The sequence below is a fragment of the Phytophthora ramorum genome (assembly GCF_020800215.1).
Source record: "Phytophthora ramorum isolate Pr-102 chromosome Unknown Phyram_PR-102_s0009, whole genome shotgun sequence".
In the NCBI taxonomy this organism is placed as follows: Eukaryota; Oomycota; class Peronosporomycetes; order Peronosporales; family Peronosporaceae; genus Phytophthora; species Phytophthora ramorum.
In genome coordinates this window covers 1,963,238-1,989,727 of record NW_027150655.1, presented here as the reverse complement: position 1 = coordinate 1,989,727, position 26,490 = coordinate 1,963,238, and the positions used below count along the sequence as shown (strand labels likewise).

Genomic DNA, 26,490 nt, shown 5'->3' with positions numbered 1-26,490 from the left:
AGTCAGTCGTACACCGTAGATGAGTGGATGCAGGATAGGACAAAGTATGTGATAGGACTTAACCATAAATCAGAATCGAATTTGCCCTGAACTACAAGAGTGCTTCGCCTCCGCCAAGAAACGGGAACTACATTGGCCCTACAAGGTGTTGGCAAGTCAAGGAGTAGCTGATCTAGTGGTTGTGTAAGTCTGGATAATATATTGGCCAGATCTTACCTACTCTAGTGATCTATTATCAAGTGCAGATCCCAGATCCGACGGAGTTATTACTTGGCCCGAAGATCTCTCGATTTCTCAAACCCCCAGAGCCCCCGCTATAGGAAGCGGCAAGTAACGCAAAGGAAGGAGACATCCACACCCCAAAGGCAACCCCCGGCCCCGGATCAAGTCCAGGCCGCCAGATCAGAGCTTGATTGAATCGCTCTGGATCTGGATCCATAACCGGCAGCAGAGCGAAGACTTCCGCGCTGCTCCACCCCATCCCCGCGTCCCGCCAGGACGGTCAAGAAACACATAACCACATCTCTTCGGAGCGCCGAGAGAGCAGATCCAGCCCACCAACGGGTACACAAGGTGAGAAGTTCAGCAGATCACGGATCATCGGGGGACCCCCTCCGTTAGTTGGTGTCTGGGCACTGTTGGGAAGCCGGATCCAGTCTTAACCAGATTTTGACAGATCCCGCTACACCACAATGTAGTGATCGTAGTAGAGGCCAATAGTGCAAGCGATCTTGGTGGACTCCTTGTAGTCGTAGGATTCGTATCTTGTCCAACAGCTTGCTCACGAAGTTGACGCATTACCGCAGGCGGTCGTCCACGGGGCTGGCGAACAGGAGTTGAGAAGCTCGGTGGAAATCGACGTAGGTCATTACCCCAAGTTCGCATTATAGTTCTCAAATGGTGCTGGAGCGCTGCGGCAGTGTGCTTAGTTCGGCGCATGCGATGCGCTACATCTTGCCATGAAATGCGGGCCCCTCCTTCCACAAAAGCACGCGCGCGTTGTACCAATTCCTTGTCGTCTTCAAAACTGAAGCTTATACAGTACGCAAAGCAAATGACCTCAGTTCACTATCAAAATTGAAAGATGCTGACTGATGCGTGGTGAAGGGGAGGACAGATTTTTGGACCTACTACAACGCCACGTAGGCTGTGTCACGGACAAATCGCACTTATGCTGAGTTTTGGTTGACGCAATCTCGCCCAAATTCGGACTTAACTGCATATTTTGCAGTGATGTTTGCCACATAATGCAAAGTATTCAAGGGTTCGGGGAGACCGTCATGCCAGGCAGGCGATGTGATTGGTAGTAACAAAAGTGGGTTGGAGCTTGATTGAACTTCTGTCAAGGGGTCGCAGGTTTTGACTCGAGCACCAAGGGGGTCAAAATGCACACTTTGTTCGCGAAAGGGTTAAGATATGTCATTTGACTACAGTATCAATCCTGAGTGATATCATTGCTCAGCACCATTCGGGTGGGCATCCAAGTAGAAGTGCGGGCTCAGCAATCTCTATCGCAATAACCACGACCAAAAGCACCTGCTATGCAAGGCCTTTCCGAGTGTGGATTAATAGTGCGTCGCTACGACTGTACAAGCGTGCAGCCTGGATGACGAGGCATTCACGATGCCTCTGGTCTAACGACCCGAGGGGAGGGGGCGTCGGCCGCGCCGTAGCGAGCCGACCCCCTGAACCAATGTTAATTCCTACTCTTCTCGAGCCCCACCCAAGTCGCCGACCCATTCGCGAGCGCGAACCCCGGTCCCACGAAGTGAGCTCCCCCAAGAACGTGATGCCACCGTTGAGACCCAGTCCCAGTCGTTTATGTATAGCACCAAGCACCAGATACTATTCGTCCAGCGGTGCGCCTGGGCAAGTCTGCGCTAGATCGTCAACCGAGTTACGACCCGAAGAGCAGAGCAAGTCGTCCTCCAGGAAGAGGCCAGGGATTCCGTCAAGATGGCACGTCGGGACAGCCCAAGTGGTTATTAGAGGCACTCCCTTCCATGCGTCCTCTGCCCCCTGTATGCAGATTGCTCCGAATGCGTGAGCAGCCCAGCCATCCGGTCAAGTGTGTGCACCAACCCGTCTAACCCTGGACTTGATCAACGGTTTGAGCCACGTGCCCTTCGGGGGGTGTCCCCCGTGAAGCCCGATGTATCGAGCCAGCAGAATGAGAAAGCGAGGAGGAGTAGGATCGAGTCATGGTAGAAGACCAGGAACCTCCAGACATCGAAAAACCGTCGTAAAGGTTAAATAGAATCGTCTGCCACCACGATGCCTCTGGTCTAGAGAGGCCACAAACTTAGCCACACCGCCTTCATTACCTTTCGTCCGTGCGATAGCCCGGTCGACCTCTTCGCTCTCTCTCTCAACGGTCGCTGACAAGCTTGCAGTGGATACTCTGGTCACGCGATACCATCGAGTGAGCGTTCCCTCTGCAGGAATTCAGTGATCATATACCCTATTGCGACAAAGGAGCAGTCCGAACGCCAAGGCATATTGCCGGACACTGGTGCTCGGTAGTGGCGGCTCGCATCCGCTTAGCAGGCAGTAATGAGCGGGCTTGTGTCGAAAGGAGCACCTTGCACTAAACGCTCTCGTCGATCGGACGGCTCAGATTGCGCATTGCCTACTTGAGTGGTAAACTGGGTGTTGTCAAGCCGCACGTGGCGTGCTGAAGTCACACATGAGAAGCGAGGTGAGACTGCTTCTACATGAACCTACACAAGCTGGAATCACACGAAAGACCAGCACTGAAGCAGCCGAGCGCGCAAAAGAATGTCCGGCCGGCGCGGTCCACAGATTCCATCCTCCTTTACCTTCGAAGCGTTTGACTGTCTCGCGTATGCTCTGCACTCGCTGCATCAAGCGGTCGACACGCCGGTCACGTGCGGCAAATAAAGACGTGGCGAACGAGCACTTTCGTGGCGAAATGCGCGGCACTTCAACGATGCCAACAGCCTCAGCTCAACCTTGGTAAGAACCATGCACATGTAGGAGACCGCCATTTTAACATTTTTTACCTACACCAACCGGTCGAACGCTGCAGCGTGGGCTGCGTTCTCTACGCGCAGCTGCGGACACTTTAGCACGCACAGTGCAGTAACGAATAAGGTCGGTATCGAGGCCTTTAACATGGACATGGTCTCCATAAGCTCCGTAACACACCGTGAGCTGGAGGGGAACGGGTGGCGCTTTAGGTGGCGCTAATGGACATCCCTATTCTAGTCGGGCCTTACTCAGAGCCACCAAGCTCAGTAGAATCGTTTTCGAGGGGCTGGTATCGCTCTCCATAATCAGCGGCGAATTCGATTCGAGTGGAAGGTGCAAAGCGAACGACGAGGCGAGTCTCACCACATGGGCGGCCTCTACCTGTGGAGAGAGCAGGGCTTGCTTATCACAGAGCCGACGAATTGTATTTTGATGGTAGAAGTCGTGCTGGTGCTTGCAGCTCCGAAAGCCGAGCCACAGCCCCATGCGGCTGCTTAATGGCAGATCACAAGCGCTTGCTGCGTCAGGCATGACCGAGGTTGAGCGCTTATTGCTCGGCCAGCGACACTCGCCACGCTGCCCGTAAGCCGCGGGGTCGCTCCTTTTCGTAGATCGAAAGCATTCGCAGCAGGAGCGTCCATGGATGGATAGGGATCCGCTCGTCTTTTCGAGAGCACAAGGAGGCAGCTCTTCCCAGGTTTCAGCTGGGTGTGCGGATGCGGCCTTGCCACGCCGGACGTTTCGATGCCCCGACGGCACTGTCAACGCTCATGCCTTTCAGAGAAGGGCCCGGGTGCTGTAGAAGAGCGCTCGGTGGCCCTGAAGCCTCAACTCGCGCTCTGAAGCTGCCATTTTCACATTTGCCGGCGGATAGCAATGCATGCCCAGGTGATGACTCCGCCCTCGACCCCGACGGGATCGGGTGCTCCGCAATGGACTTTGCAGCTCCGACCGGAGCGCTGCATTGCCAAGCGTATCAACAGCAGCTCCAAGATGCAGGACTCTCCAGCGATGCACAACGAACAGATCCAATGGCAGTCCACCAGCCACCTGCCCGAGCGGCGGGTGATGGTGCAGCGCATTCTGCAGCTCTCGCGGAGTCGCAGCAAGTCCAACGTGACCCCCGACAGAGCAGTGCTGCTGGCCAAGCGCATCGAGTTGGCGCTGTATTCACGTGCTGGCTCACTGACCGAGTACTGCAACCTGGCCACCCTACGACGACGACTCCAGAGCCTCATGGCCTCCAGCGTGCACGAAGCTGTCGCCAGTGAGACGGCGGTGCGCAGCAGGAAGCGCCGTGTCGTGGCACGGAATTTGATGCAAGTAGCCAGAACTACCAAGCGTCGACGATGCACCTACACTACTTCCAGCTGCAGCATCTTCGCCATGCTCAGCGAGGACTGCACACGCCTCGTCTTCTCGTTCCTGGATGGCAAAGAGGTGATGCGTCAACGGATGCTGAACCGGTTCGCGGCAGCTTTCTTGCCGAGCTGCGTGCGGAGTCTCACTGTGGAGGTGGCGCAGTTGACACAAGGCTTGGTGGCGGACTCGCCAATGCTTCAGATGATTAATCTGCAGCAGCTCGTGGTGCACAAAGCTGGCGCGTTGGCGTTGGCTCCGACGGCAACGAGAGTGGGCTCTACAGCGACCCCGCTCTACGCCTGGGGCTGTGCCGAGCTGCCGACGAATCAATCTAACGATGGTGAAGACGCAGTGCTCTCGCTTGCGGGTGCTCTCCGCAACGGTGTCTTCCCGAGTCTCAAGAAGATGCAGCTCATTTCCGTGTTCGTGAACACCATGAGCCGCAACGGTCTGCGTGCTCTGTGCGGTGCGCTGGAAACGGGCTGCTGCCCACTTCTGGAGGACCTCCTGCTTTCCGGCAACAGCCTAGCGGACCTCGGTGCTTTCGAGGTAGCGCGTCTGCTGCAGTCCACTCAAGCTCCTGGCCTCGCCCGTCTGGACTTGCGCCGCAACTTTATCGGAGAGACCGGACTGCGTGCCGTTCTGGCTGCGTTGGCTCAAACGCAGCAGCACTCGCTCCAAGTGCTGTGCATGGGTGGCAACCTCGTCACGGACAACTGCGTGAACGAGCTGCAGAGGTTGCTCGCTGACTCGACCTGCCCTTCACTTCGATTCCTCGGACTCGAGGATAACTTTTTGAGCGTTCAAGGCGTGCAGCTCGTCCTCGAAGCCGCAGCAGTCAACACCACGACAAGGACACGCCGAGTCTCCTGCGATCGTGATGCCACCTCATCCTAATAGTTCTAGCTAGAAACAACGACACCAAATAGAAATCCTGTACACAAGCCACCCACTCCTCGTAGACGTTTGAAGTTGATCTCGGTGAGCGGCTTTCCAGTTCCAATTCGACCATTAATTCCTCGCAACGGTCAGAACACGGCACCGCAACCGCAAAAGCGCGTGCCGCCGCTCTCGTTAAAACGGTAACGGGTTGCCGTTGATCGTTCCATGATCGAAGTAGGCTTCGACGACGTGAATTGCAGAACCGTGTCAGATCTACCAATAATGAGCGAATAGACATAGTGATGGCGCTGCGAGGGCTCAATATATTAGGACGAATACGGGGGGCGTGCGGCCAGCTCAAGCCATGAGCTGCCGCTCTAAGAAGAACTCAACTTCTCAATCTGGCAACGCAGCCAGTAGCTGTTTGGAAAGCCACTTGAGGTCACCGCAATGGTTTGGGGGAGTCCGTCGCAACGCTTGGTTCAAAATCTACGGCACTTGGTCTCTGATGGAAAATAGGTGATCACTGGTAATACTCTTCGGGCGGCGTCGTGGAGACGTACCACCCCCACTGCGGGGACACAGTGTCTCCGTCTGCTTGGTTCAAAGCTGCCTCAAGCTCCCCGTTGTCCATTGACACGTCCGTCTCGGTCGCTTCGGCTTCAGCGTCTAGCTCTCCAAACTGCATCACAAAACCAAAATGACATTAGCATCCAGTACAAATGTCAAAGTGCACAAATGTCGTCACGTACGCTGAGGTTGCGCGGACTGAGCACACGGTCTCTTGTGGGCGTGGATGCATCGCTCTCTGTGCTGCTGCAGAGGTCGTCGGTCTCCGTCTCTTTACGGGGGCTCAGCACTGCGAACTTCTCGTCCTCGGCGGCAGCTTTGAGGTATGTGAGCACGCTCACGGCGGTGGCGGCGGCTGCGGCGGCCGTGGCCACCACCGGGTGCTGCTTGACCCAGCGGAGGCCGCCAGCGATCTCGGTGGGTGTGGGGAAGAAGGACGGCACGACGACGTCCGACATGGCCAAGGTGTTGACACTGTGGGCTAAATTTGCTCTGAAGCTGCCTCTGTGGTGATTTGAGTCCTGTCGTCTTGCGGAGACTTTGCACAATGAGCCGGCTGCACATGTACCAGCTGGAGCGCCGGTTTCGTCTTGAAATTTGTATGGGCAAGAAGGGGCGGCGACACCAAGCGACATCACAAAAACACGTCGCATGCACCGCCGCAAACCTTCATTGTTTAGTTTACCTCTCTAAATAGGTCGAAATGTATTTAGCTTAAAGTACTGCAAGACTTTTATAAATGAATGACCCGTAATAAAAGGTTGGTTAGAGAGTATGAGGTTGAGCGGGAATTCGCGGCGGATTGGGTTGAGGTCGAGGCAGAGGCAACTTTGAAAATGGGCATGCCGGACTTGCAGCGTAGATTCAACACTTTCATGCACTGCTGCAGGCTCTGATGCCGCGGAACGAAGATGGAATACGAACGGCCGTGTGTGTACGATTTTGCAAAGAGGTGGTACGGAGTGGGACAGTAGCCACGTATCTTAGTCTAACGCCGGGAAACTACAACGCGGGACGCGTCGCCAACGCAGATCGACTGCTTGCTGGTTTGCTCGATTGCTTGCTGAGTAGGAGCAGTAGGAGCGCGGGCTCTGAATCAAGCATTCAAGCCCAGCTGTGGGGGGTTTCGTGGCTAGTGGCAACGAAGGTGCGAGTCTCCGCCGCAGCATGGCGGTCTGTCTCCAAACCCCAGCGAGCTCCACGTTACCTCCCATCTCACATTTCCGCAAAGCCCCGAGAGCTGTGCCCGGATGGCCGTGGTTGAAATTTGGCCCAACAATCCACTGCGCAGAGATTCAACCGGCCATGCCCGAGGGCAACGACAATGCCCGGGGCAGCTCATCCGCCTCTGTACTGAAGAAGCGCATCGCCTGACTTCAGCCGCCAAACCCACTCTGAGCTCTCGGTGCAGGAACCACAATCCAGCGCCGAGGCCTCTATACCAAGGGACAGCCCGGTGTCGTCTGCACATTTGCGCACGCCCTCCAGAAGGAGTGAGCCAGTGATCCTCTGGAGCCGCAGCGAAATTGAAGTTGCTGGTTTGACAAGTGGTGACACGCATTCCTTGGAAACGCAAGGAGTGGCTGACCTGCGATTCGCCAAAATTCGAAACTGTTTTGACCAATTGTAGAGAGATTTACGAACACCGAGAGGCAAGCCGACTGTGTGGCAAACCAAAATTGCTTCAAGATATACTGGTCAGGGGGGGTGCATGCGCCGAGGATAGTTAAGTTGAGCATGGCTCTCTCTCTTTTCTTTTAGAGAACTACCAGTGTGTTACAGTACAGTAAAACATATCAATGGTGGTAGGCTAAGAAGACTTCTACCTTCGCATCTCGTCCGGCAGATTACTGTAATCGGATCCATTGGCAGCAATGTATATTGATACTCGTAGTGCCAACAGAGAGTAAATGCATGTGGCGCGTTGGTCGTTCAACCGGTTCGCCTGAAGCCACACGAAGGACCAGCAACGTGGCCTCAATGGCATCGACGTGAATCAATAACACTTATTGCCTGCCTATTTCATCCCAATAATTGTAATTGAAATCAATTCAACACCATCATACAAATATCAAGTTATGTGCAATAATTACTATTGCCAAAAAGCTGCCCAATCATTGGTCCCCCATATTGCTCAGCCACCATGGCCGACCGGCTCCTTCCCCGGCGATTCGGCAAGCGGTTCCACGACTCCAGTCACGCACAGGTACCCTCTGGCCAGCGCCCTAGCTCCTCCTTCAGTCACCGCTTCTCCACCAACACGCTCGAGTTCAGCGAGGTCGCCGAGCGCACGCGACGGTGCGTCCAATCTCCTCCTCATTGCCCTTATATTGTTCTCAATATATTGCATCTCTGCCAGGCGGACAATTGCGTCCTCCAGTTCCGAGTTTGACCACCGCCGCCGCAGTATCCGCTGGACAGAGGAAGGACACAGCGATTTCCATTTCGGCGACGATGGACACTCTGAGCAAAAGGACCCAGGAGGACGCTCCGACAAGTACCTGTCCACCCGTCCCAAGGCCAGTGGACAGAGCATCGGTGCTCCAGGATCCTCCATTGTCCGTGCTAAACCCAGCCCTGTCAGCGGAGACGCAGTGCTCAACAATGTAACGAGATTGTTGTGGTAGTGGAAGCAGGAAATGGGAAAATCTGAGCTTTGTGCGTTGATTTTGGGCAGGTTTTCAAGCCACCAGCCAAGCAAAACGACTTCCTGACGCAGATCACCATTCAGAATACAAACAGGAATCGGGGACCGGGCACGACACTAAAAACGCTGGCGTACCAGACGCCGTCGTCGTTGGAAGCTGCGAGCGCACCGGTCCCCAAGAAGGACGTTTCTCAGCCAGCTAGAGGCTCTAGCGGATGGGTGAATACGAGGCCAGCTAGGACCCCTCCCAAGCCACGGATACGGTTGGAGTCTACGGATAAAAGATTGAAGCTCAACAACGAACGGAAAACATCGCCGCCGGTAACGAGGCACTACACTTTGCGGGATCGAACGAAGCCTCGGCCGTTTGAGTACGCTTCAGTCTCGGCAGAACCGTTTACACTTCGAAGCCCACGATTGGCGAGGCTCGGTAAACGGAAGATGAACTCGGAAGGATCGGCAGCGATGCCAATTGCACTGGACTCGGACTCGGGCTCGGAACCTGAAGTGCAATCTATCAGCGACAGCAAAAACACGACAAACGCTGGAGCTGAAGGATCGGCTGGTTCGCAGATAAGTGGGGAGAAGGAAGTGCAAGTAGAGAAGCAGCCGGTGGTCGACCTAGAGGACATCGAGTCACATTCCGTGGCGCGCATTCACAACTGTGACGTGATGATCGGCCTCTTTCAGTGTCTTGTGGACCTATTATTTCAGGGCGATCGGATGTGCATGCGCAACATTCGAGCGAAGTACGACAAGTGGCCCTTCAAGCCGTACTACCTGTTGGGATTTAAGGACTTGCGGGATGTTAGGTACGTGTATGCAGTTTTCATGAAGTGTTTTTGGTAGCTGATTGGCCGTGTGCGCTGTAGATACTACGATGTTTCCCAGGAAGCCGACGCTAGCAATGAAATTGATGTTGAGGAGTCAGATAGGATGGAACAGTTGCTGGATGAAGCGTCATTTCTAGCTTTCAAGTGTCACCTACCTGCGGGAGCGGATCGAGCTGCGATGAAGAGTTTTTACGATCCTTCAGGTTCAGGTACGTGATATTAGTATCGCTGATGGAAGCAAGCTTCGAAGACTGAAGATAGCGGTTTTCATGAATGGGTTGTAGATGCCTCAAAAGCATACTTCGTCCTTCGGCCGTTGGAGGATGCTACAGGATCGGGTCTAGACGAGATTATCGACACCCTTCGAGCCCAGACCGACATAATGCCTATGTATGATGCATCTCGACCATGCTGTAGGCATAACCCAGCACACTAACGTTTGTTGTTGCTGTTGCTGTTGGCAGAATCGAGAAGGATCAAGCAAAAGAACACCTCCAGGCGTTGGTGAAAGATCCTTTTATCTACCGTGCAGATCGGCGTTCACGGCGGCGAAAAAACACTGGAGAGAATGAGGACAGGTACGGGCGTATCGACGCTGTTCGTGGTTTCGAACAAGCATGTATTAATCATGTGACTTTATGTTTGCAGTCTGTCGGATGAGGATGCTGATGAGGATGACATTGCAGGCAATGCTATGTTGCTTACATACCCTTTGCCGCCCTGTACCTCCGACATCGTGACAATTATTGGTGACGATGTGTCGCGATTGAAGCCCAGACGCTACTTGAACGACAACATCATCGACTATTACTTCAAGTATGTCCGCTGATTGCTGTAGCTGGTGCCAGGGCACTGACCTTTTGGACGTTGCTGTGTAGACGCATGATGCTGGAGAACTTTCGAGACAACGAGATCGTTCAGGATAAGGTGTTATTCCTCAGCTCGCACTTTTACTCCAGGCTGCGAGCTGGGAAGGGTTCTACAGCGAGCGCTCGCATGGAAACTGGGTACAAGAACGTGTCGACGTGGCTTGCACGGTCCAATTTCTTCAAGCGCTCGATCATATTTATTCCTATCAACAAGGAGTAAGTCGGGTGCTGTGACGTGTGTGCAGATCTTGAGCAAGTGTTCTAATCCCTTTTACTATGTGACTTTCAGCGTGCACTGGAGCCTTGCCATCATTTTGAACCCCGGCCTCGCGGGCTCTGAGTTATGTAACGAGGTAGGTGGTCCGACATTGTTTTCGAACGATGTTGCTTCAGCTCACACCTGTGTTTGCTGCGCCGCGTCTGGTTTCACTCACCAGGACGACGCCTTCTCCTGTATCGCTGTATTGGATCCACTTGGGTCTTACCATCGCAAAGCTGCTATCATTCGTAACCTCCGAGCGTACGTAGTGTAGTGGCCGTGCTTTTGGAGTTCTTGATGCTGGGCTAACTACTTGTTGTCGATGGCAGATTTTTGCGTATGGAGTGGGAGAACTCCAGAGGACGCTCAGGTGACGATGAGATGGAATCAGCATCCGAGTACGGGATAGATCGTGTGCTGACAATGAACGTGAAGGCGCCGCTCCAAGAGAACAGCTATGACTGTGGCGTGTACGTGTTGAAGTTCGCCGAGGTTATCCTGAAAAACTGTCTGGAGCTGGGTTTGTTGGCTGAGAACGGAGGTGTGATCAGCAAGGACGTCACAGACGACGACCTTGATGCATTGATCACGTCGAGCGCGTTCTCTGCTGAAGACATCAGAGCCACCCGGAAGCAGATTCGGCAGTACATCAAAGGAGATGCGAGTGAGTATCAGGTGCGCAAAAAGGAGAAGGCAGCCAACGCGTAGCATTTAGCATTGGAGTACGTACCAGTAGCAGGGAAATTAGTAGCACGGTTTTGAACGGGCAATACGGTAGTCTGGCGACTTCAGGTTGTGCTATTTACTTCGAAGTAACTCGAATCATGGGGCAAAATCTGCTCTTCGATACATGTAGCTGTAGCACCGCAAGCATCCCATAGTGTAAATGCCTAACTTTCCGATTGAAGACGCGGCGGGGAAACATACACGATCCTGCACACAGCCAGACAGACGGACAGACAGCGACACCAACGCCGTTCGCCCGAATTGTCCGCGCAGTTGTCACTATCAACCAGCCATCGGCGACGACGAAAGATGGCGACCGATGACCTCCTCCAAACTTGCGATGAACTAGACGACCGCAGTTCGCGGGCCAAGACACTAAACGCTCGCTGAAAGTGCCTGTCCGGTCCACCTGCCTGCCGACCCGCCCGCTCTTCCTGTCATCACAACGCAACTTGCCTCCCACAGCGCAACTCCACCACCACCACCAGCAGCAGCAACAACACCCACCCACCCGCCAACACACTGCACACCATGAAGTTCGCCGCCATCGCCATCACTGCCATCGTTGTCACGGCCAACGTTGCCGGCGCAAGGGCCGGAGCTGAAGTCGCCGCCACAAACCCGTCAACAGCAGTGGCTGTGCTGTCACCGTCCGAGGCGCTCGAAGTGGCCCAGAGCGCCGCCTTGCCCGACGGCGTCGAGCTCACGGGAACCGTCGAGAACATCGAGCAACCTGCCGGCGCCAACGAGGCCCTGGAGGCCATGGAGGCCAAGCACCACGACGCGAACGGAGACAACCAGGAGGGCTTCGGGTGGGGTGTTGGTGGCGGATACGGCGGCTGGGGTCTCAGTGGATGGGGAAGCTGGGGTGGGTGGGGCGGCTTCGGACCCTACCGCTTCGGCTTCCGCTGCGGTGGCGTCCCTGGATGGGCCTACCCGCTCAACTACTGGACCCGCTTCGGCGCCGGTCTCTACGGTGGCGGCTGCGGTCTCGGCATGCCGTTCGGGGGCCTCTACTACTGCTAACGTGACTAAGCGTCAGACGCCAACGCAGTCGCGGCGTAGCATCTCGACTTCTGTGTCGACCCTCTTTACGGTGCTTGCTCGCGAGCGCTGCAGTGAGGTTGCTTCGGACTGCGCCGCACTTGATTTGGTCAGCGCGTCTTCGTAACAACAGCAATAATGAACACACACGCAATGCCTTGCCCAGTTGAGTTGACGTTTTCTTCTTCATCTCCTACGTGTGTGACGTTCGCCACCGTCTTGTCTTGCACTCGCCAGGACTACCTTCTTCGAAATGTACCAGCATTAAATAAATGTTGCTTGCCTTTTTTGCGGAGACCGTCGTACAGTATCCTGCATTGAAGTTGCCCCGATTGACGAAATGCATTCAGCTGACACGCAAGACTCGGCCGCACACCATTCGCCAAAACTCGTTTTGGCCAATCGGGAGAGCTCCTGCCGATGTGGCGTCAATCCAGCTCAGCTTTGTCTCAGACCGACCAAGCATCGGAGCCCGACGCCGGGCAATGGCGCCCCCCTCTCGGTCTGTCGACTAGATGAATGGACAGGCCATGGCAAATAGAGGTTGACAATAGAGGGGGGGGCATGTAACAGCATGACCAACACATGCGCCGCCACCACCTGAGAGCCATCGCTGGCGTGTGTTTCAGGAATCGCGCACGCAGCTGCGGCAAAGATCTCTCCGCGTGTCCGAAGAGGCGCGATGTCGCACGAAGGTCGCGCCAAGGACCGCGAAGGGATGCGGAGGGATGGGGTGCAGCGCCACGATCCCTTCACCCCTTGACAATTGAGTTTCACAGGTAGTGTAACCTTCATTTTGTATGCGTCTGATACGCGAGGAGAGCAAAGCGCGTCCGACATGCGTCCTCGCAGGTTTTTGAAGTTTAGCGTCTGTTCCCACTTACATAGTGAAACCCAGTCAAACTGGAAAAATGGAAGCTATGCACACGCGCCACTCGATTCCCGCCCACCTGGTCGCCACAATGGACATCGCCAACGCTCATTACGCTATCTGCCGCGTCTAGCGCATCTGACCCCCAGTGAAAAGCTACTCCTTGCACTGCTGTCACAATGGCCGCTATGATTCCCACGTCACTCAGTGTCGACGACATGCTCATGGGCGAGATCCTCATGTCGCTCAAGCGGGACGATCCCGTCAAGCTCGAGCGACAGCAGCAGCCACCCAGCTACCGCGACAAGATGGCTGGCCTGTCCGTAGAGGTGTCTCTGCCCTCGCCGCCCTCGGGCGCCACGAGTCCCGCTGACGTCTTCAATTTCGACGCCTTTAACTCCGTGAGCCCCATGGCCTACAAGCTGCAGCTGCACCCAAGTGCGGCCGTTGCAGTCACGCCGCGAGGCAGCAACAAACGCTACGGGCCGGTGGTGCAGCTCGAGGATCTGCGTGCGTGTTTCAACATGCCCATTGCCGCCGTCGCGCGCAAGTTCGGCATCTGTGCCACGCTGCTCAAGAAGATCTGCCGGCGTCACGGCATCCAACGCTGGCCGCACCGCCAGATCCGCAGCTTGCAGAAGAGCATCGACATGTTGCGTGAGTCGCTGGGCGTGGCCAAGGGCACCAACAAGGAGTACATCGCCAAGAAGATCGCGGCCTTCGAGTACACGCTCGAGTGCATCATGCAGGACCCCAACACCGCGGCCAAGGGTATCTCGGCCGGGCGCTTGGCTTCGCCCGCCACGGAAGAGATGGTCAAGCGCGGCAACCGCGCCAAGAGCCGCAAGAAAGTGGCAACGGCGACACGCAGCGCCTTGTCCGACGATGAAGAGGGCCCGAGTGGGACTGGTGCGCCGCCGATGGCCACCGAGCCCGTGCAGCAGGATTGGACGGCCGACAGCGGCGCGCCTGGGCCCTCCGCCCAGCGTCTCAACACGCGTCGAGCCAGCTTGCCAATGTCGCTGCAGTCCATTCTGTGTTAAACAGGGACGACGCCTGGAGTAAAGTGCAGTAGTAGTTGAAGTCGTAGTGTAGTGTTTAGTTGGAGAGAGCTGCCCGCCATGCAAGGTAGTGTCAATGCGAGCGCACCCATGCTCGTATCGGCCAAACGATAGTTAGAAGTCAGCAAAGTGAGATAAATAAGCAGCAGAAATCCAAGCAGTTCGGGAAGATCTAGAACATTAGTGGCGTCTTGACACGCAATCCAAAAGCGCAATTGCTGACTTGAGCCTCGACCCGGTGAACTTCACCGTGACGATGTTTCTTGGTTTCTTAGCGTTTCCTGCTCGGAAATTTGTCGCTGCAGGCGTCGCTTCGCACAGCTTAAGCGCCACAGTGCTTCTCGTCGCCAGTCGGTGCACTCTGCAATGACAGTCCTGCAGTCAGTTGGGTGGCTACATCCACTTCAACTTGAAGCATACAAACGGCAAGTATTTACTATGTTCGGATCAGCGCTATTGTCGGATGAAATGCATCGCTATAAATATGGATATGGGGCCAGGACAAACGCAGGAGCACAACAACAGTGGCTGGGCGTGTAAGCAGCGTATCGCCTCGTGCACGAAGTGCTGTTAAACGAAGCCATGGGTTGCGGCAAGCACGAAAACAAGGCCAGCAATCTGTGGTATGTGGGCGTGATTCTCAGCATCGTGGGCTCCGTCTGCACCAACATGGGCGTGAACCTGCAGAAGTTCTCCTTCATGCGCGAAGCCAAGGCTCGCACCGTCAGCTCTAAACGCGGTTACTTTCGCCAGCCGCTGTGGGTGATCGGGTTGCTGCTCGTGGTGGGCGGCAGCGCCCTGGACTTCGTTGCGCTTGGTTTCCTGCCGCAGTCGCTGGCCACGCCCGTTGGGGGTTCGACCATGGTGGCCAATGTTGTTTTCGCGTCGCTATTTCTCAAGGAGAAGTTTACAAGATCCGACGCCATCGGTACCGCACTCGTGCTGTTGGGCATCATCGTGGTCGCCACCTTTGCCGAGAAGGAGAGTGCATGCTATACGGTGCACGAGCTTGTTGCGCTATATCGCGAGCCCCTCTTTGTCGTGTACGCGACTCTTATGGGGGTCTCGTGTATTTTACTGTACTTGCTGACCCGAAGGATGGAGCGCCTGCTCAACGAGAAAGGAAGGAGCTCGCCGGAGTACAAGCGCTACGCCAAGCTGCATTCAGTGAGCTATCCTGCGTTATCGGGTATCTACGGCGCACAGTCCGTGCTGTTCGCCAAGTCTATGGCTGAACTCATGAAGACAACAATTGAGGGCGACAACCAGTTTGACATGTTCGAAGCCTATGCCATCACATTGAGCATGCTAGCCTGCGTCTTCATGCAAATTCACTGGCTTGCTCACGGCCTGCAAAAATTTGACGCCGTGTTCGTGGTGCCCGTGTTCCAGTGTTTCTTCATTTCGGTGTCGATCTTCGGCGGTGGTGTCTACTTTAAAGAGTTTGCGCACATGAAGCCGCTTGCGCTCGGTATGTTCTCGCTGGGTGCAATGATCACAATCAGCGGGGTGGTCAAACTGGCTCATCGTGATATGCACAAACTCAGCCCGTTAAGGCGACTGCGGGCTGCAGCTAGCATGCTGCTCTTTATTCGCCGCTGCCAGCAGGCTCGCAACATCAAGGCTCGATGGGAAGCGAGTCCGACCCTGAGCGAAACAGCCACTTTTTTCCAAGACCATGGCGTGCCGGTGATGCACGCAAAGAAGCAACCAGAGCCAAGCACCTACCCGCCATCATCAAAAATACTGGGGCAGCGCTCGAAGGCGTCCGTACTGCCTGTTGGCCCTGCGGGGACAATAGTAGCAGCAACCGTAGCCCCTCCGCTGTCGATCTTTGAAATGCCATCTTTCGCAGGCAGGAAAGAAAGTCGAGACCTCTCAGGGAACTAATGCATCAACGCGATTGATGATACTCAGTACATGTGTGCGTATGTATTTGAGCTTACAATCGACTCTTGTCTTGAAAAAATACGTTAGCAAGGATTTCTAACGTTCTCGCTGTTGCAGTCAACATTGTAGTGTCGGTTCCACATGCAGCTGAGTACTACAAGATGCATGAGCCATGCAATATTCTCTGCAACACGTTGGCGGAACCCATGGACAAACGATAACTTACTGTCATTACCTGGCGCACGCAGTGGTTAGCACCCAAATGCTGCAAACTGACGCTAACATACATGCAGAATTTGGATTCGTTCACCGATCGTGAGGTCGGGAGTCCTGCAGAGATTGATGGTAGGGACAACAGTTTGGATATTACATGCAATTGAGAATATGTATGGACACCATGGCGCATGACTTGCAATAGCATAAGACGAATATATTGCATGGAATGCCTTTACAATCCGCAAGTCGAAGAAATTTGTAGCGGTTTTCAGCAGCTTCCGCGTGCCAAAGACGATTTGCAGCGGGTTTCCGTTGCAGTGTGGCAAAAATCATTTTCATTTTTTGTTTTTTGGGGAGGCCTTGAAGCATCGACACCCATGTTGAACAGTGCTGGCATTTGGATACGCGCTTCGCTCCCACGACTCAAGCTGCGCATACCTATGAATCACTACATGTACCAGAAAGAGCTCCCGGTATACTAGCAAACAGTGCTGTTGTACATGTATAATATTCCCAGCTTAGGTCGTAGACGGATCTATTATAGTTTCCATCTCTAGCCTTGCTACGCCGACAATATCATATGGATAGGTGCAGGCACCAACTCTAGTTAGAGAGCAGCGCCTTGCGCACGCCCTCGACCAGCTCGTCCTCGGGCTTGCTGTCCACCGCCGGGAACTCGAAGGGCGAGCCCGTGATGAGCTCGTACAGCAGAATGTAGCGGCGAGACAGCTCGCTTACGAGCTCCTTGGGCGCCTCTGGGAGCACCGCGTCCTTGTACGGGTCGCAGTGCTCCTTGAACCAGAGACGCAGGAACTCCTTGTCAATGTTCTCGGGCGACGTGCCGGCGGCCATACGCTCGTCGTACGAGTCGGCCAGCCAGTAGCGGCTCGAGTCGGGTGTGTGGATCTCGTCAATGAGCGTGATGTCGCCCGTGGCCTGGTCCACACCAAACTCGTACTTGGTGTCCACCAGGATGAGGCCGCGCTTGGCCGCCTGTTCCTGGCCAAACGCAAAGAGCTCAAGCGTCTTCTTCTCGCAGAAGTCCCACTGCTCCTGGGTCATGCGTCCACTGCGGACGATTTCCAGGCCGGAGATAAGCTCGTCGTGCTCGTCCTTGGTGGTGGGCGTCACGAGGTTCGCGGGCAGCTTCTGGTGCTGCACGTAGCCGTCCGCCAGCTTGTGGCCACAAAAATCGCGGCTGCCCTTGTTGTAGTTGGTCCACATGCTCGTGCTCGTGGAGCCCGTGATGTAGCCGCGCACCACAAACTCCACGGGGAAGACGCTGCACTTGCTGCAGAGCATCGCGGACGGGTGCGGCACCCCCAGCAAGTGGTTGCGCACAATGTGCTGCGTCTGCTGGAACCACCAGACGCTCGTGAGCGTCAGCACGCGGCTCTTGAAGGGCACTGAGGCCAGCGCGCGGTCGAAGGCTGACTGCCGGTCCGTCGACACGAGCAGCACGCGGTCCTCGAACACGTACACGTCGCGCACCTTGCCCGTGATCTGGCGGAAACTCGGCAGCTCTTCGCTGAGCACGGCCAGCGACGTGGCCGTCAGGGTCTGCCCGTTCTCGATCTTGGGCAGGTACGTCTGCGTGCGCTTCTCGGCTTCAGCGACGGCGGCGTTCATGGTGGAGGACGGACGGCGGAGCGGTTCTGAAGTTTGGCTGGTCAGCGAACACGCATTATGTTTGTGTGGTGTGGCGTAACATAATATGGTGCTTCATGCCACACCACGAACCGCCACCAAAATTGCAATCAATCGGCGAACAACACCGTGAAAAAAGTTCGAGTGCTGGCTATTCTTGCCAGAATTTCTTGGCGGCTTTTCCTCCGCTGTTCTGGTGCTACTCTTGCTTCTCACGGCCGGCGTTTCCTCTACGATTGAGCTGGTTGCTTCGTGTGTAGCCAGCTCCGTGAGGTGGTGAGAACCTGTCACCGCTTCGAGGTCTAGGGCATATGGCCGCTGCGTGAGTCGCGCCACGCCACGCGAGTGTAGTGCGTGGGCGCTGGCTGCCCTGGGATGCCTGGACAATGTCGCGACATTGCCACCAGCTGCAAGGGGGTTCGCCAGCAGATTTCTCTGTGGAGAAACGAACGCGGGCGTATGGTATGTTTCTCTGTATTAGTACGATAGTTATTTGCACAAGACTATGTGTGGCTCGAATAGATAGCTCAAAATGCTCGAGGCTGGGAGAGGAGGCGGGCAGGAGCTTCCTCGCGACGGGTGTGTCGCGACTGCATTCGGCCGGACGACCAGCTGCTGGTGCTCGACGATGTGAAGTTATTAGTCCGATGACGCCTCAACGACGCACTCGAGCTGCACGGCGAGTTCGCGCTCGTGTGCTGCGCGCTGGAAGGCTCCGACGATGGCAAAGTAGCTCAGCTGTGTTCGTCTGCGAGGCTTCTGCGCCCGTTCACGATCGCGGCGACGGCGCTTTTCTAGCTCGAACTTGATGCGGTTGCTGACGGCCAGCAGCGCGTTCGTGGGTGCTGCTGGCGCCTTGACACGCTGATGCTCTTCAGCGTCCGTTTCGATCTCCTCGTCGACAAAATCGAACCGGCCGCGCTTAGTAAAACCGCGGCCGTGGGCTGGCGACACGGCGGGGGTGGGCGGCGCGAAGCTCTCGAAGTCGCGCTTGAGCGACACCTTGAGCGCAGTCAGCGCTGCTGACAGGTTGACGCCGTCGGCTGACGAGGCATTCACGGATGAAGGTGACCCCAGCGGCGTAGCCATGGGCGAGCGCATCCCGCAAACCGACACGCGTGGCGCGATTGGCGACGCGGCATTGAAGAGGCTCTTGCGCTTCTTGGAACTTTGGGTGATCGGCATGGTGTCCACCTGAACTTCCATAACGTGGGCCAGGCGGTGGAGTGTGTGAGTGGCTTGACTCAGATAGCCCTGGCGCTGCTTGGTACGATGCACGGGTACAAACAGGACAGCGTAGTGAGCGCTGCTGCAAGAGGGGCAAGACGATGGAGAGAGGCAAGTGAGGGGGGGGGGCAAGTGTACTGCCAGGCGTCTTAAGCTTCGACGTGGCGTCTAGGCTCAGGCTGCGGCTCTTCCTCCTCTTCTTCTTAGCTGAAGGTCTGCCAGGTAAGCACTTGCGTCCAAGACCGCAAATTCAGCAATGATCGAGCCATCGGCAGAAGAGAAGTGAGAGCAGCGCAGAGAACGCTCGAAACGCCAGGCGCGCGGAAAAAGGCCTCTTTCCACATTCCAAAACAGGGTGAGCGCCGTGGTCAACATACATTTTTCAAGTCAACCGCAACGGTATGCGACGGTATCGAAGTCGGTATGTTTCACTTTTTGACAAAACGCGACGCGGGTCAAAGCCTGCGCGAGCAGATTGGACGAAAAGTGCGCGGCCGACGACCATTTTGGCCAGTGTGGAGCGCCACCGACGACTCATTTCGGCGAATCGAGCGGCTCGAGGACGAGCCGCCGGCTGGTTGGTGGTGGCCGTGTAAGATTGCATGCGCTCTGTTCACCGGCCCCGCGCCAGTCAAGTTTCCAGCCGGCTGTGCTCGGGCGCGTGTAGCATTCAGCTAAACGAGCTCGTGGTGGCCGGCATTGGCTGCTACTCCTCGAAACGCTCTGGCTGGCCAGCAGCGACCTGGGACGCTGCGAGACGTGGTCGAGTGGTTACCGGTTCAATACACACAGCTCGATTTGAACAGTACCCCCCTCCTGATGCAGGTTGAACTGGCCGCTGGTGTCCGTTTGTTCCGACAACGGGTTGAACCACACGGCAACGCCTGCAACTTGCACCTCGCGGGGTTTGGCATACCACAGCAAGGTTTTGATTCCAAAGACGCCAATTGCTAATTGCTAATATACTTGCGCGTCACGCGCGACCAGCAAGGGCTTGGCGCTCGTCCAATACAGAGTATTGGACGGAAGTTGTGCTGTTTGCCGTGCTTGCCATGATGCCTGCGTCACCAGGCAAGCTTTCCTCTGCCCTTCGGTGGCAGCAACAGTGTCGTTTGTACTTGTCCGGTGGTTTCAGATCGATGAGCACTCGTGAAACGCAATATCCAATCAAACTGAAATATCCTCCGAGTCACGATCATTTAACGTAACATACAAAAAGCAAGTGTGGGCCTGCTAAAACTGATCGGATCTTGCATATTCGGCGGAGCCATGCTGGCAACTTGAAGCAAACTTCAGGTCACGTAAACGGCGAGTCCCCCCGCCCATTCGAACGTGAAACACTCCTCGATCCGCGCCAAGAGCCCCGGACCTCCGACATCGTCTTATTCCCCAGCAGCAACCAACATGAGCGACGAAGCTGCGACCAACAAGCGTACGTCCACTCTTCCTCTGCTGCTGTGTTTAGCTATTGCCACTCACTACAAAGGGTCGCGATATGACTGACGCCTCTGCTCTTGCCTTCCTCCACCTGCAGCGACGTCGGGCGTGGTGTCCTTCATTACCGGCGGCTTCGGCGGTACGTTGTCTACGTCGCTTCGGTATTGAATGGTCATGACAACTAACTGCGGCCATCCAAACACTTTGCGCATCAATGCAGGCGTGTGTCTCGTGGCCACGGGCCACCCCCTGGATCTCATCAAGGTCAACATGCAGACGCAGGCGAAGCCGCTGCCCGGCCAGCAGCCCATGTACGCCAACGCCGTCGACTGCGCCCGCAAGATGGTCGCCAAGGACGGGGTACGAGCTGTAAAGCTGCTTCCTATTGCGGACCTATTCCAATAGGATGCTAACCTGCTACTTGCTCTTCTTTTTGCAGTTCCGCGGCCTGTATCGCGGCATGTCGGCGCCACTGGTGGGCGTCACCCCCATCTTTGCCACCTGTTTCTGGGGCTACGACATGGGCAAGCTCATCGCGGTAAGCACGCACTTCCAGCGATGCCAATGGAGCTCCACAACCTGTTTGCGATGTCTTAATCATGCATATTCCATTGTTGCAATCCGCCCACAGATCAAGACGTCGGGCCAATCACCCACGACGCCGCTGTCCATGGGACAGATCATGTTTGCCGGTGGTTTCTCGGCCATCCCGGCCACTGTGGTCATGGCTCCTGGTGAGCGCATCAAGTGCTTGCTGCAGATCCAGGCTCAAGCCGTGGAGCGCGGTGAGCCGAAACTGTACGACGGCATGATTGACTGTGCCAAGAAGTTGTACCGTACGGGTGGCCTGTCGAGTATCTTCCGTGGCTGGGAAGCTACTTTGCTGCGTGATGTCCCAGGGTAAGCGCTCTGAAGTTATTTTTCACTGCAGTAGAGTGTTGTTTATGGGAGACTAACTGCGGCGATGCATTGCTTATCATGCAGCTCTGTGGGATACTTTGGCGGTTTTGAGGCAATTAAGCGCGGTCTCACGCCCAAGGGCAAGGACCCGTCGGACTTGAACGCCTTCCGCGTGTTCGTGGCTGGCGGTTTTGCGGGTATCATCAACTGGGTCATCGCCATCCCGCCCGATGTCATTAAGTCACGCATCCAAACCGCGCCGGAGGGCACGTACCGCGGTATTGTGCACTGCTTCCAGGTACTCATGAAGGAAGAGGGCCCTGGTGCTCTCTTCAACGGCGTGGGTCCTGCCATGGCCCGCGCATTTCCAGCCAACGCTGCATGCTTCCTCGGTGTCGAGTTCTCCAAGAAATTCCTGGGCTACTTCGGATTCTACTAGCCAAAGTGAGTTGAGCGTTTGATAAATACAGGACGCGATCTCTCCTGCAAATGTTTCATTAGTGCGATCCTGTTTGGGAGGACTAGGAAGGGCCTGCATATATTACTGCTTGGAGAAGGTGGGAAGCTCCTCTCGCTCACTTCAAGAGACTCTTGCGAGAGAAGGCGTCGTTGATCTCTGCTCGCGGCTCGTCCGTTCCGCGATACAAAGTGTTGTTGTACAGCTCCACCACATCTCTGCATATGAACAGCGCAACACATAACAATAAGGGCGTCAATTAACGGTTGCTCGAGCATGCACCCCAGCAAGAAGCCGTTTTCCCAGTCGTAACGTACGAGATGCGCTTGAGCTCCGCCTTCGCATCCGCTATAGCCGTTTCCTGCTCTTCCAGTGACGTGTCGGTGCCGGGCAATGAGCGCAGCAGCTCCAGCGCCTCCGTGTACTTTTGCTTCACTGATACAGCCTGCCGTCGGCAATCGAAGTGGCCCACACGCGCATGTTAGCATCAGCGTAGGAGGCGGGGAAGAACAGACCTCATAAGCTACACAAAGAGAGAGCCCCCTATGCATCAGTTATTGCCTTACCGACGCAGAGATGTCTCCGATCCGCATGGTCTCTTGGGTGGAGCTGGCCACGTCCTTGAGCACGTCAATGAGGTTCGGCAGCACGTCGAACGCCTGCAGGCACGGAGAGAACGGTTAGGCACGTTGGTTAGATCAGTGTGAACAGATAGAACAGCTCTTTCTGGGTGTATAAGGCGACGATACCTCGTGCAGCTTGGCCTTGGAGATGGAAGCGTCGGTGTCCATGCTCGAGTCCATTCTCGAAAGTTTTAAGTTAAGTCCATGCGACAAAAAAAAAGAGGTGACTGACCTCTGGATATCTCTCCTGTGGCTGTTATTACGAGGTCCCTAGCCTTATTTGTTTGTCGCCACGACGATTATTATCACAGCAGATTGGATTGTCAATGCGTAGGAGTCGCACCAAAGCATTCCTTCTGACAACCCGACAGCACTACTGGAAACCGAGACACCTTTTGCAAGCAGGACAGCAGACTGACAAACACAACAGTCAATATAGGTAGCAACAACAAGTTTGGTGGGACAAAAGATGCGGGCATCTTCAGGAAGAATTTTATTCCTTCGGGTGACGTGACAGAGTGGTCACTGTCTCGAGCGAGTCAAGAGAGGAGAACATTTACTCCTTCTTGGCGGCGGGAGCAGCGGCCTTCTTGGCCTTGCGGTCGCGGGCCGACTTGGCCTTCTCCTTGCGCGCCTCCGACTGCTCCTTGAGCGTCTTCTCGCGGTGGCGCTCGGCCTTCATCTTGTGGATGGTCTCCATGAGCACACGCTTGTTCTTGAACTGGTTACCCTTGCTGCGCATGTACAGCTCGTGGTAGATGTGCTTGTCGATCTTCTTGGCCTCGCGATACTTGCGAAGGAGACGACGGAGCACACGGATACGACGCATCCAGATCACCTTGAAGGGCAGACGCGCGTTGGCCGTACCGCGACGCTTACCGATGCCCGTGTGGCGGCCCTTGCGCTTGGCCTCGTTGCGCTTGGTGAAGCGAGCGCGCGAGTGGATCACCTGCGGCTTCTTGATGACAAAGCCATCCTTCACAAGCTTGCGGATGTTCTGACGCGAGTTGGCCAGCGCAATCTCGTTCGACTCGTTCGGGTCGAGCCAGATTTTGCGCTTGCCGCACTTGAGCACGGACGCGGCCAGACTGTGAGGAGCAAAAGGACACGCCAAGTCAGCACCTCGCAACCTGTATAACCTGTGTGGAGCCTGCTGTACACGCACCGCTTCTGAAGCTTCAAGGACACCATATTCTTTCTTCCGATTTGTCCCAAAGAATAAATGGCCGTCGGAAGCGCTGGCGGAAGCGCAGGCTCATACAAACGCCGAGACCGCCATACAATTTCCAAGTAAAGGGGGCGAAACCAAATGACTGGCGCTGCCCGACTCCCGACTAAGTACGGTTAGGACCGGTTCGCGGTTCGGCGAACCGTCCTATAAAGAGACTCTAGGATCAATCCTAGATTTGTAGGTTGAAGCCGAAGGATGCTCGACCCCACCAAAACGCTGGTTTTCCCGAGCCAATCGCTATAGTGGCAGGTTTTAAGGTGACAGCAACAGAGATGAAGGAGCGACGCAGACAACCAACATTCTGTGTGTGCTGCTGCTAAGCAAGAGGCAGAGGTGACCAAGTGACAGCTAACAGAGTTCGTGTTTCAAGAAAGCAAAAGCTAAACGCTACTCAGCAGCTCGCCGACACAGGCGAGTTCATACGTGGCGGGCGGCGGGATTATTGCAGTCAACAACCAACAACTCCGTCGACGCAACCGCGGCCGCGCCGGACTGGGCCATTTACCAGCCCCAGCCTGGGCGGCCCCAGCCCCAACCATGGCCCCAGCCCCATGGGCGGCCCCAGCCCCAGCCATGGCCCCAGCCATGGCCCCAACCATGGCCCCAGCCCCACTCATTCTTGTCTCCAGCTTCGTTGGGCGCGTCTGCAGCGTTGCCCTCGACAGCTCCAGCGGGGGCAGTGTCCGCCAGAGCTCGTAGGGCAGGCGGCTCAGCAGCGACGAGGTTCGTTGTTGCGAGGACCGCAGCGACGGCGAGAGCGGTCAACTTCATTGTCTTCGCGGTGCTTGGTGGCTTGATCCCGAGTACGTTCTTGGAGGCAAGTTGCGTTGTGAGCGTGAGCTTTTCGGTCGCCAAAGTCTGTCTGGCAATGCCACGGGTTTCGGGGATATTGCGCTGGGAAGCTGCGCATTGACTGCCATCAAGTCAAGCTCGTTGCTTCATGCAAAGCCGCAGCAGTGTTCGTGCCTGGGAAGAGGCATCCTGTTACGCCGAAGAATGGCGTCAACTCGGTGATTTGTGGCTCTAAACGTTGTAAATTCAACGACAGGCTACGGCAACAATGTATTGCGCCCAACGGTATTCACAACTCCGAGTACCCGTCGGGCGATCAGCCTAAAGCGAAAGACAGAAGCCAAGGTGACGCAAGATCGACTACACAAGGGCAAATCCGACTCGACTGGAAGATAAGGCTACACAAAACAAGGACTTGAGCAACTAGACAGCTTGACTGTCCGAGCAAATATCAACAGCTTCAGAGTGGCGAGCTCGGACACGTGCAAGGCTCTATGGAGTAGTCGATGGTCACCAACAGACGCCCAGCTTCCCCAATGACGTCCCAGCTCCCAATCAGGTAACTTACTGCTTCTATTTGTTATTTTCCTTCGTGTGATCATGTTTTTCACAGTTTCTACGTGTGGTCTGCTTTATTTCGTAGCTTATCCGAAAGGTTTTTACCGCCACACACGCAGAAAGAGCCTCGTCAAACTCTCAAGATGCTGAAAACACTAGTTCAAGTCCGGCCGCTGCAACTGCAGCATCCAAGCAGCTCAAGATTTGATACCAGATGTATCACCAGCTACCAAGCCAAAGCTCGACCTCTCTAGCCGAACATTGGAAGGCAAGCAGTACAACTTCCCCATGTACGGAGACTTCGAGCCCCTTTCACCGCAGCACTGCTGAACATGACGCCATCAATTCCTACCAATGATAGTGATTCCGAGAGAAGAAATCACAGATGCCCAGCGAGAAGGCCGATCCACTAGATGAAGTTGCTAGTGCGTACTTAAGACAAACTAAGCTTTGATTTTAAAACTGCAATGGTGCTACAGGTGATGATTTCGAATTAAATGCAGAAAGCGTGGTGATAGGCCTGGTTGATTTGCCACCACGTTTCCTGGCACACAAAATTCGCTAAATGTGCACGCTGTGTCATTAATACTGAATCCTTGTAATGGTCCTTGTAATGGAGGTGTTCTCTATCTTCTGCGAAGCAGCACGTATAGACGTAGGCTGCTATATCGTTGGGGGTGGGCTGAACAACATATGCTCCTATATGAGCCTTCAAATCTCTTCGTGGCGGCGGCGCGTCGATCGGCTTTCAGTCTCCTATTCAACGGCATTCTGGACACGCAAGTATACAACGAGCACTCGTGCCCGAAGAATACAACTTTGTATTTCATTTCTCGAAGTAGGTGAAGGTGCATAATAAATACCCGTAACCAATTGCGTTCCGAAGCCTCCACTAGGTTTGATGACAGCCACCCGAATACTCCGACGTTTACAGGCGGGCACCACTGCAGAAAATGCCCGCAGTCTCGAACGCCTTTGCCTCTCTTCAGGTCACGGGTAGAGAGCAAGCTGTCGTACTTCACTGTATCGACTACTTGAAGCGGCTCGCTGCCCAGCGAGTGAGCTTACACTAATAGCCAATACAGCACATGGGCTACGGCTGGACACACCGCATTATGAATTTGTTCACAACGACTTCTGACACAAAAATCGTCAATTGGCACATCAATATCTGATCACCACGGATTCTGTCATTTGCCCGCTTTTAAAAAAAATCCAATAATTTTGCAATAAGCTAGTGCGGGATGGCGATTAACGAGCTGCAATGAGGTTGTCTGTGTGTGGTTGTGGAAGAACTGCGGTGTTCACAGCTTGGCGATGGAGCAGACGCGGGAGACGATCACGCCGCGGGGTGGAACCGTCGGCGCCTCGATTGGAGCTGCTGCAGTGTTATTGAG

At 55.2% G+C, this 26,490-nt stretch overlaps 11 protein-coding genes across 11 annotated transcripts; 5 read left to right on the top strand and 6 right to left on the bottom strand.

Annotated features, from left to right (window-relative positions):
- Positions 1-3,867: 3,867 nt before the first annotated feature.
- Positions 3,868-5,250, top strand: KRP23_10347 (uncharacterized protein; the record flags this gene model as incomplete). The annotated part of the gene is made up of 1 exon (XM_067880785.1): positions 3,868-5,250. The coding sequence occupies one exon, from the start codon at positions 3,868-3,870 to the stop codon at positions 5,248-5,250; it is 1,383 nt and encodes a 460-aa protein (XP_067742177.1).
- A 508-nt stretch (positions 5,251-5,758) lies between these two features.
- KRP23_10346 (uncharacterized protein) lies at positions 5,759-6,263 on the bottom strand (the record flags this gene model as incomplete). The annotated part of the gene is made up of 2 exons (XM_067880783.1): positions 5,759-5,917; positions 5,988-6,263. 2 exons carry the CDS (start codon positions 6,261-6,263, stop codon positions 5,759-5,761), a joined length of 435 nt encoding a protein of 144 aa, XP_067742176.1.
- Positions 6,264-7,948: 1,685 nt separating this feature from the next.
- On the top strand, positions 7,949-11,121 carry KRP23_10345 (putative ubiquitin-like-specific protease 2A; the record flags this gene model as incomplete). The annotated part of the gene is made up of 11 exons (XM_067880782.1): positions 7,949-8,103; positions 8,165-8,411; positions 8,483-9,264; positions 9,325-9,494; positions 9,570-9,675; positions 9,750-9,863; positions 9,934-10,101; positions 10,164-10,370; positions 10,444-10,507; positions 10,592-10,674; positions 10,743-11,121. 11 exons carry the CDS (start codon positions 7,949-7,951, stop codon positions 11,119-11,121), a joined length of 2,475 nt encoding a protein of 824 aa, XP_067742175.1.
- A 2,112-nt stretch (positions 11,122-13,233) lies between these two features.
- Positions 13,234-14,097, top strand: KRP23_10344 (Protein NLP7; the record flags this gene model as incomplete). Its single annotated transcript, XM_067880781.1, has 1 exon — positions 13,234-14,097. The coding sequence occupies one exon, from the start codon at positions 13,234-13,236 to the stop codon at positions 14,095-14,097; it is 864 nt and encodes a 287-aa protein (XP_067742174.1).
- A 600-nt stretch (positions 14,098-14,697) lies between these two features.
- On the top strand, positions 14,698-16,005 carry KRP23_10343 (putative magnesium transporter NIPA8; the record flags this gene model as incomplete). Its single annotated transcript, XM_067880780.1, has 1 exon — positions 14,698-16,005. The coding sequence occupies one exon, from the start codon at positions 14,698-14,700 to the stop codon at positions 16,003-16,005; it is 1,308 nt and encodes a 435-aa protein (XP_067742173.1).
- Positions 16,006-16,824: 819 nt separating this feature from the next.
- On the bottom strand, positions 16,825-17,850 carry KRP23_10342 (Phosphoribosylaminoimidazole-succinocarboxamide synthase; the record flags this gene model as incomplete). Its single annotated transcript, XM_067880779.1, has 1 exon — positions 16,825-17,850. The coding sequence occupies one exon, from the start codon at positions 17,848-17,850 to the stop codon at positions 16,825-16,827; it is 1,026 nt and encodes a 341-aa protein (XP_067742172.1).
- A 657-nt stretch (positions 17,851-18,507) lies between these two features.
- Positions 18,508-19,074, bottom strand: KRP23_10341 (uncharacterized protein; the record flags this gene model as incomplete). The annotated part of the gene is made up of 1 exon (XM_067880778.1): positions 18,508-19,074. The coding sequence occupies one exon, from the start codon at positions 19,072-19,074 to the stop codon at positions 18,508-18,510; it is 567 nt and encodes a 188-aa protein (XP_067742171.1).
- A 1,425-nt stretch (positions 19,075-20,499) lies between these two features.
- On the top strand, positions 20,500-21,871 carry KRP23_10340 (Mitochondrial carnitine/acylcarnitine carrier protein; the record flags this gene model as incomplete). Its single annotated transcript, XM_067880777.1, has 6 exons — positions 20,500-20,527; positions 20,630-20,671; positions 20,753-20,892; positions 20,972-21,070; positions 21,164-21,432; positions 21,517-21,871. 6 exons carry the CDS (start codon positions 20,500-20,502, stop codon positions 21,869-21,871), a joined length of 933 nt encoding a protein of 310 aa, XP_067742170.1.
- A 136-nt stretch (positions 21,872-22,007) lies between these two features.
- On the bottom strand, positions 22,008-22,692 carry KRP23_10339 (uncharacterized protein; the record flags this gene model as incomplete). The annotated part of the gene is made up of 4 exons (XM_067880776.1): positions 22,008-22,107; positions 22,207-22,334; positions 22,456-22,548; positions 22,639-22,692. 4 exons carry the CDS (start codon positions 22,690-22,692, stop codon positions 22,008-22,010), a joined length of 375 nt encoding a protein of 124 aa, XP_067742169.1.
- Positions 22,693-23,068: 376 nt separating this feature from the next.
- KRP23_10338 (60S ribosomal protein L19-2) lies at positions 23,069-23,703 on the bottom strand (the record flags this gene model as incomplete). The annotated part of the gene is made up of 2 exons (XM_067880775.1): positions 23,069-23,600; positions 23,678-23,703. 2 exons carry the CDS (start codon positions 23,701-23,703, stop codon positions 23,069-23,071), a joined length of 558 nt encoding a protein of 185 aa, XP_067742168.1.
- Positions 23,704-24,244: 541 nt separating this feature from the next.
- On the bottom strand, positions 24,245-24,514 carry KRP23_10337 (uncharacterized protein; the record flags this gene model as incomplete). The annotated part of the gene is made up of 1 exon (XM_067880774.1): positions 24,245-24,514. The coding sequence occupies one exon, from the start codon at positions 24,512-24,514 to the stop codon at positions 24,245-24,247; it is 270 nt and encodes an 89-aa protein (XP_067742167.1).
- Positions 24,515-26,490: the final 1,976 nt, after the last annotated feature.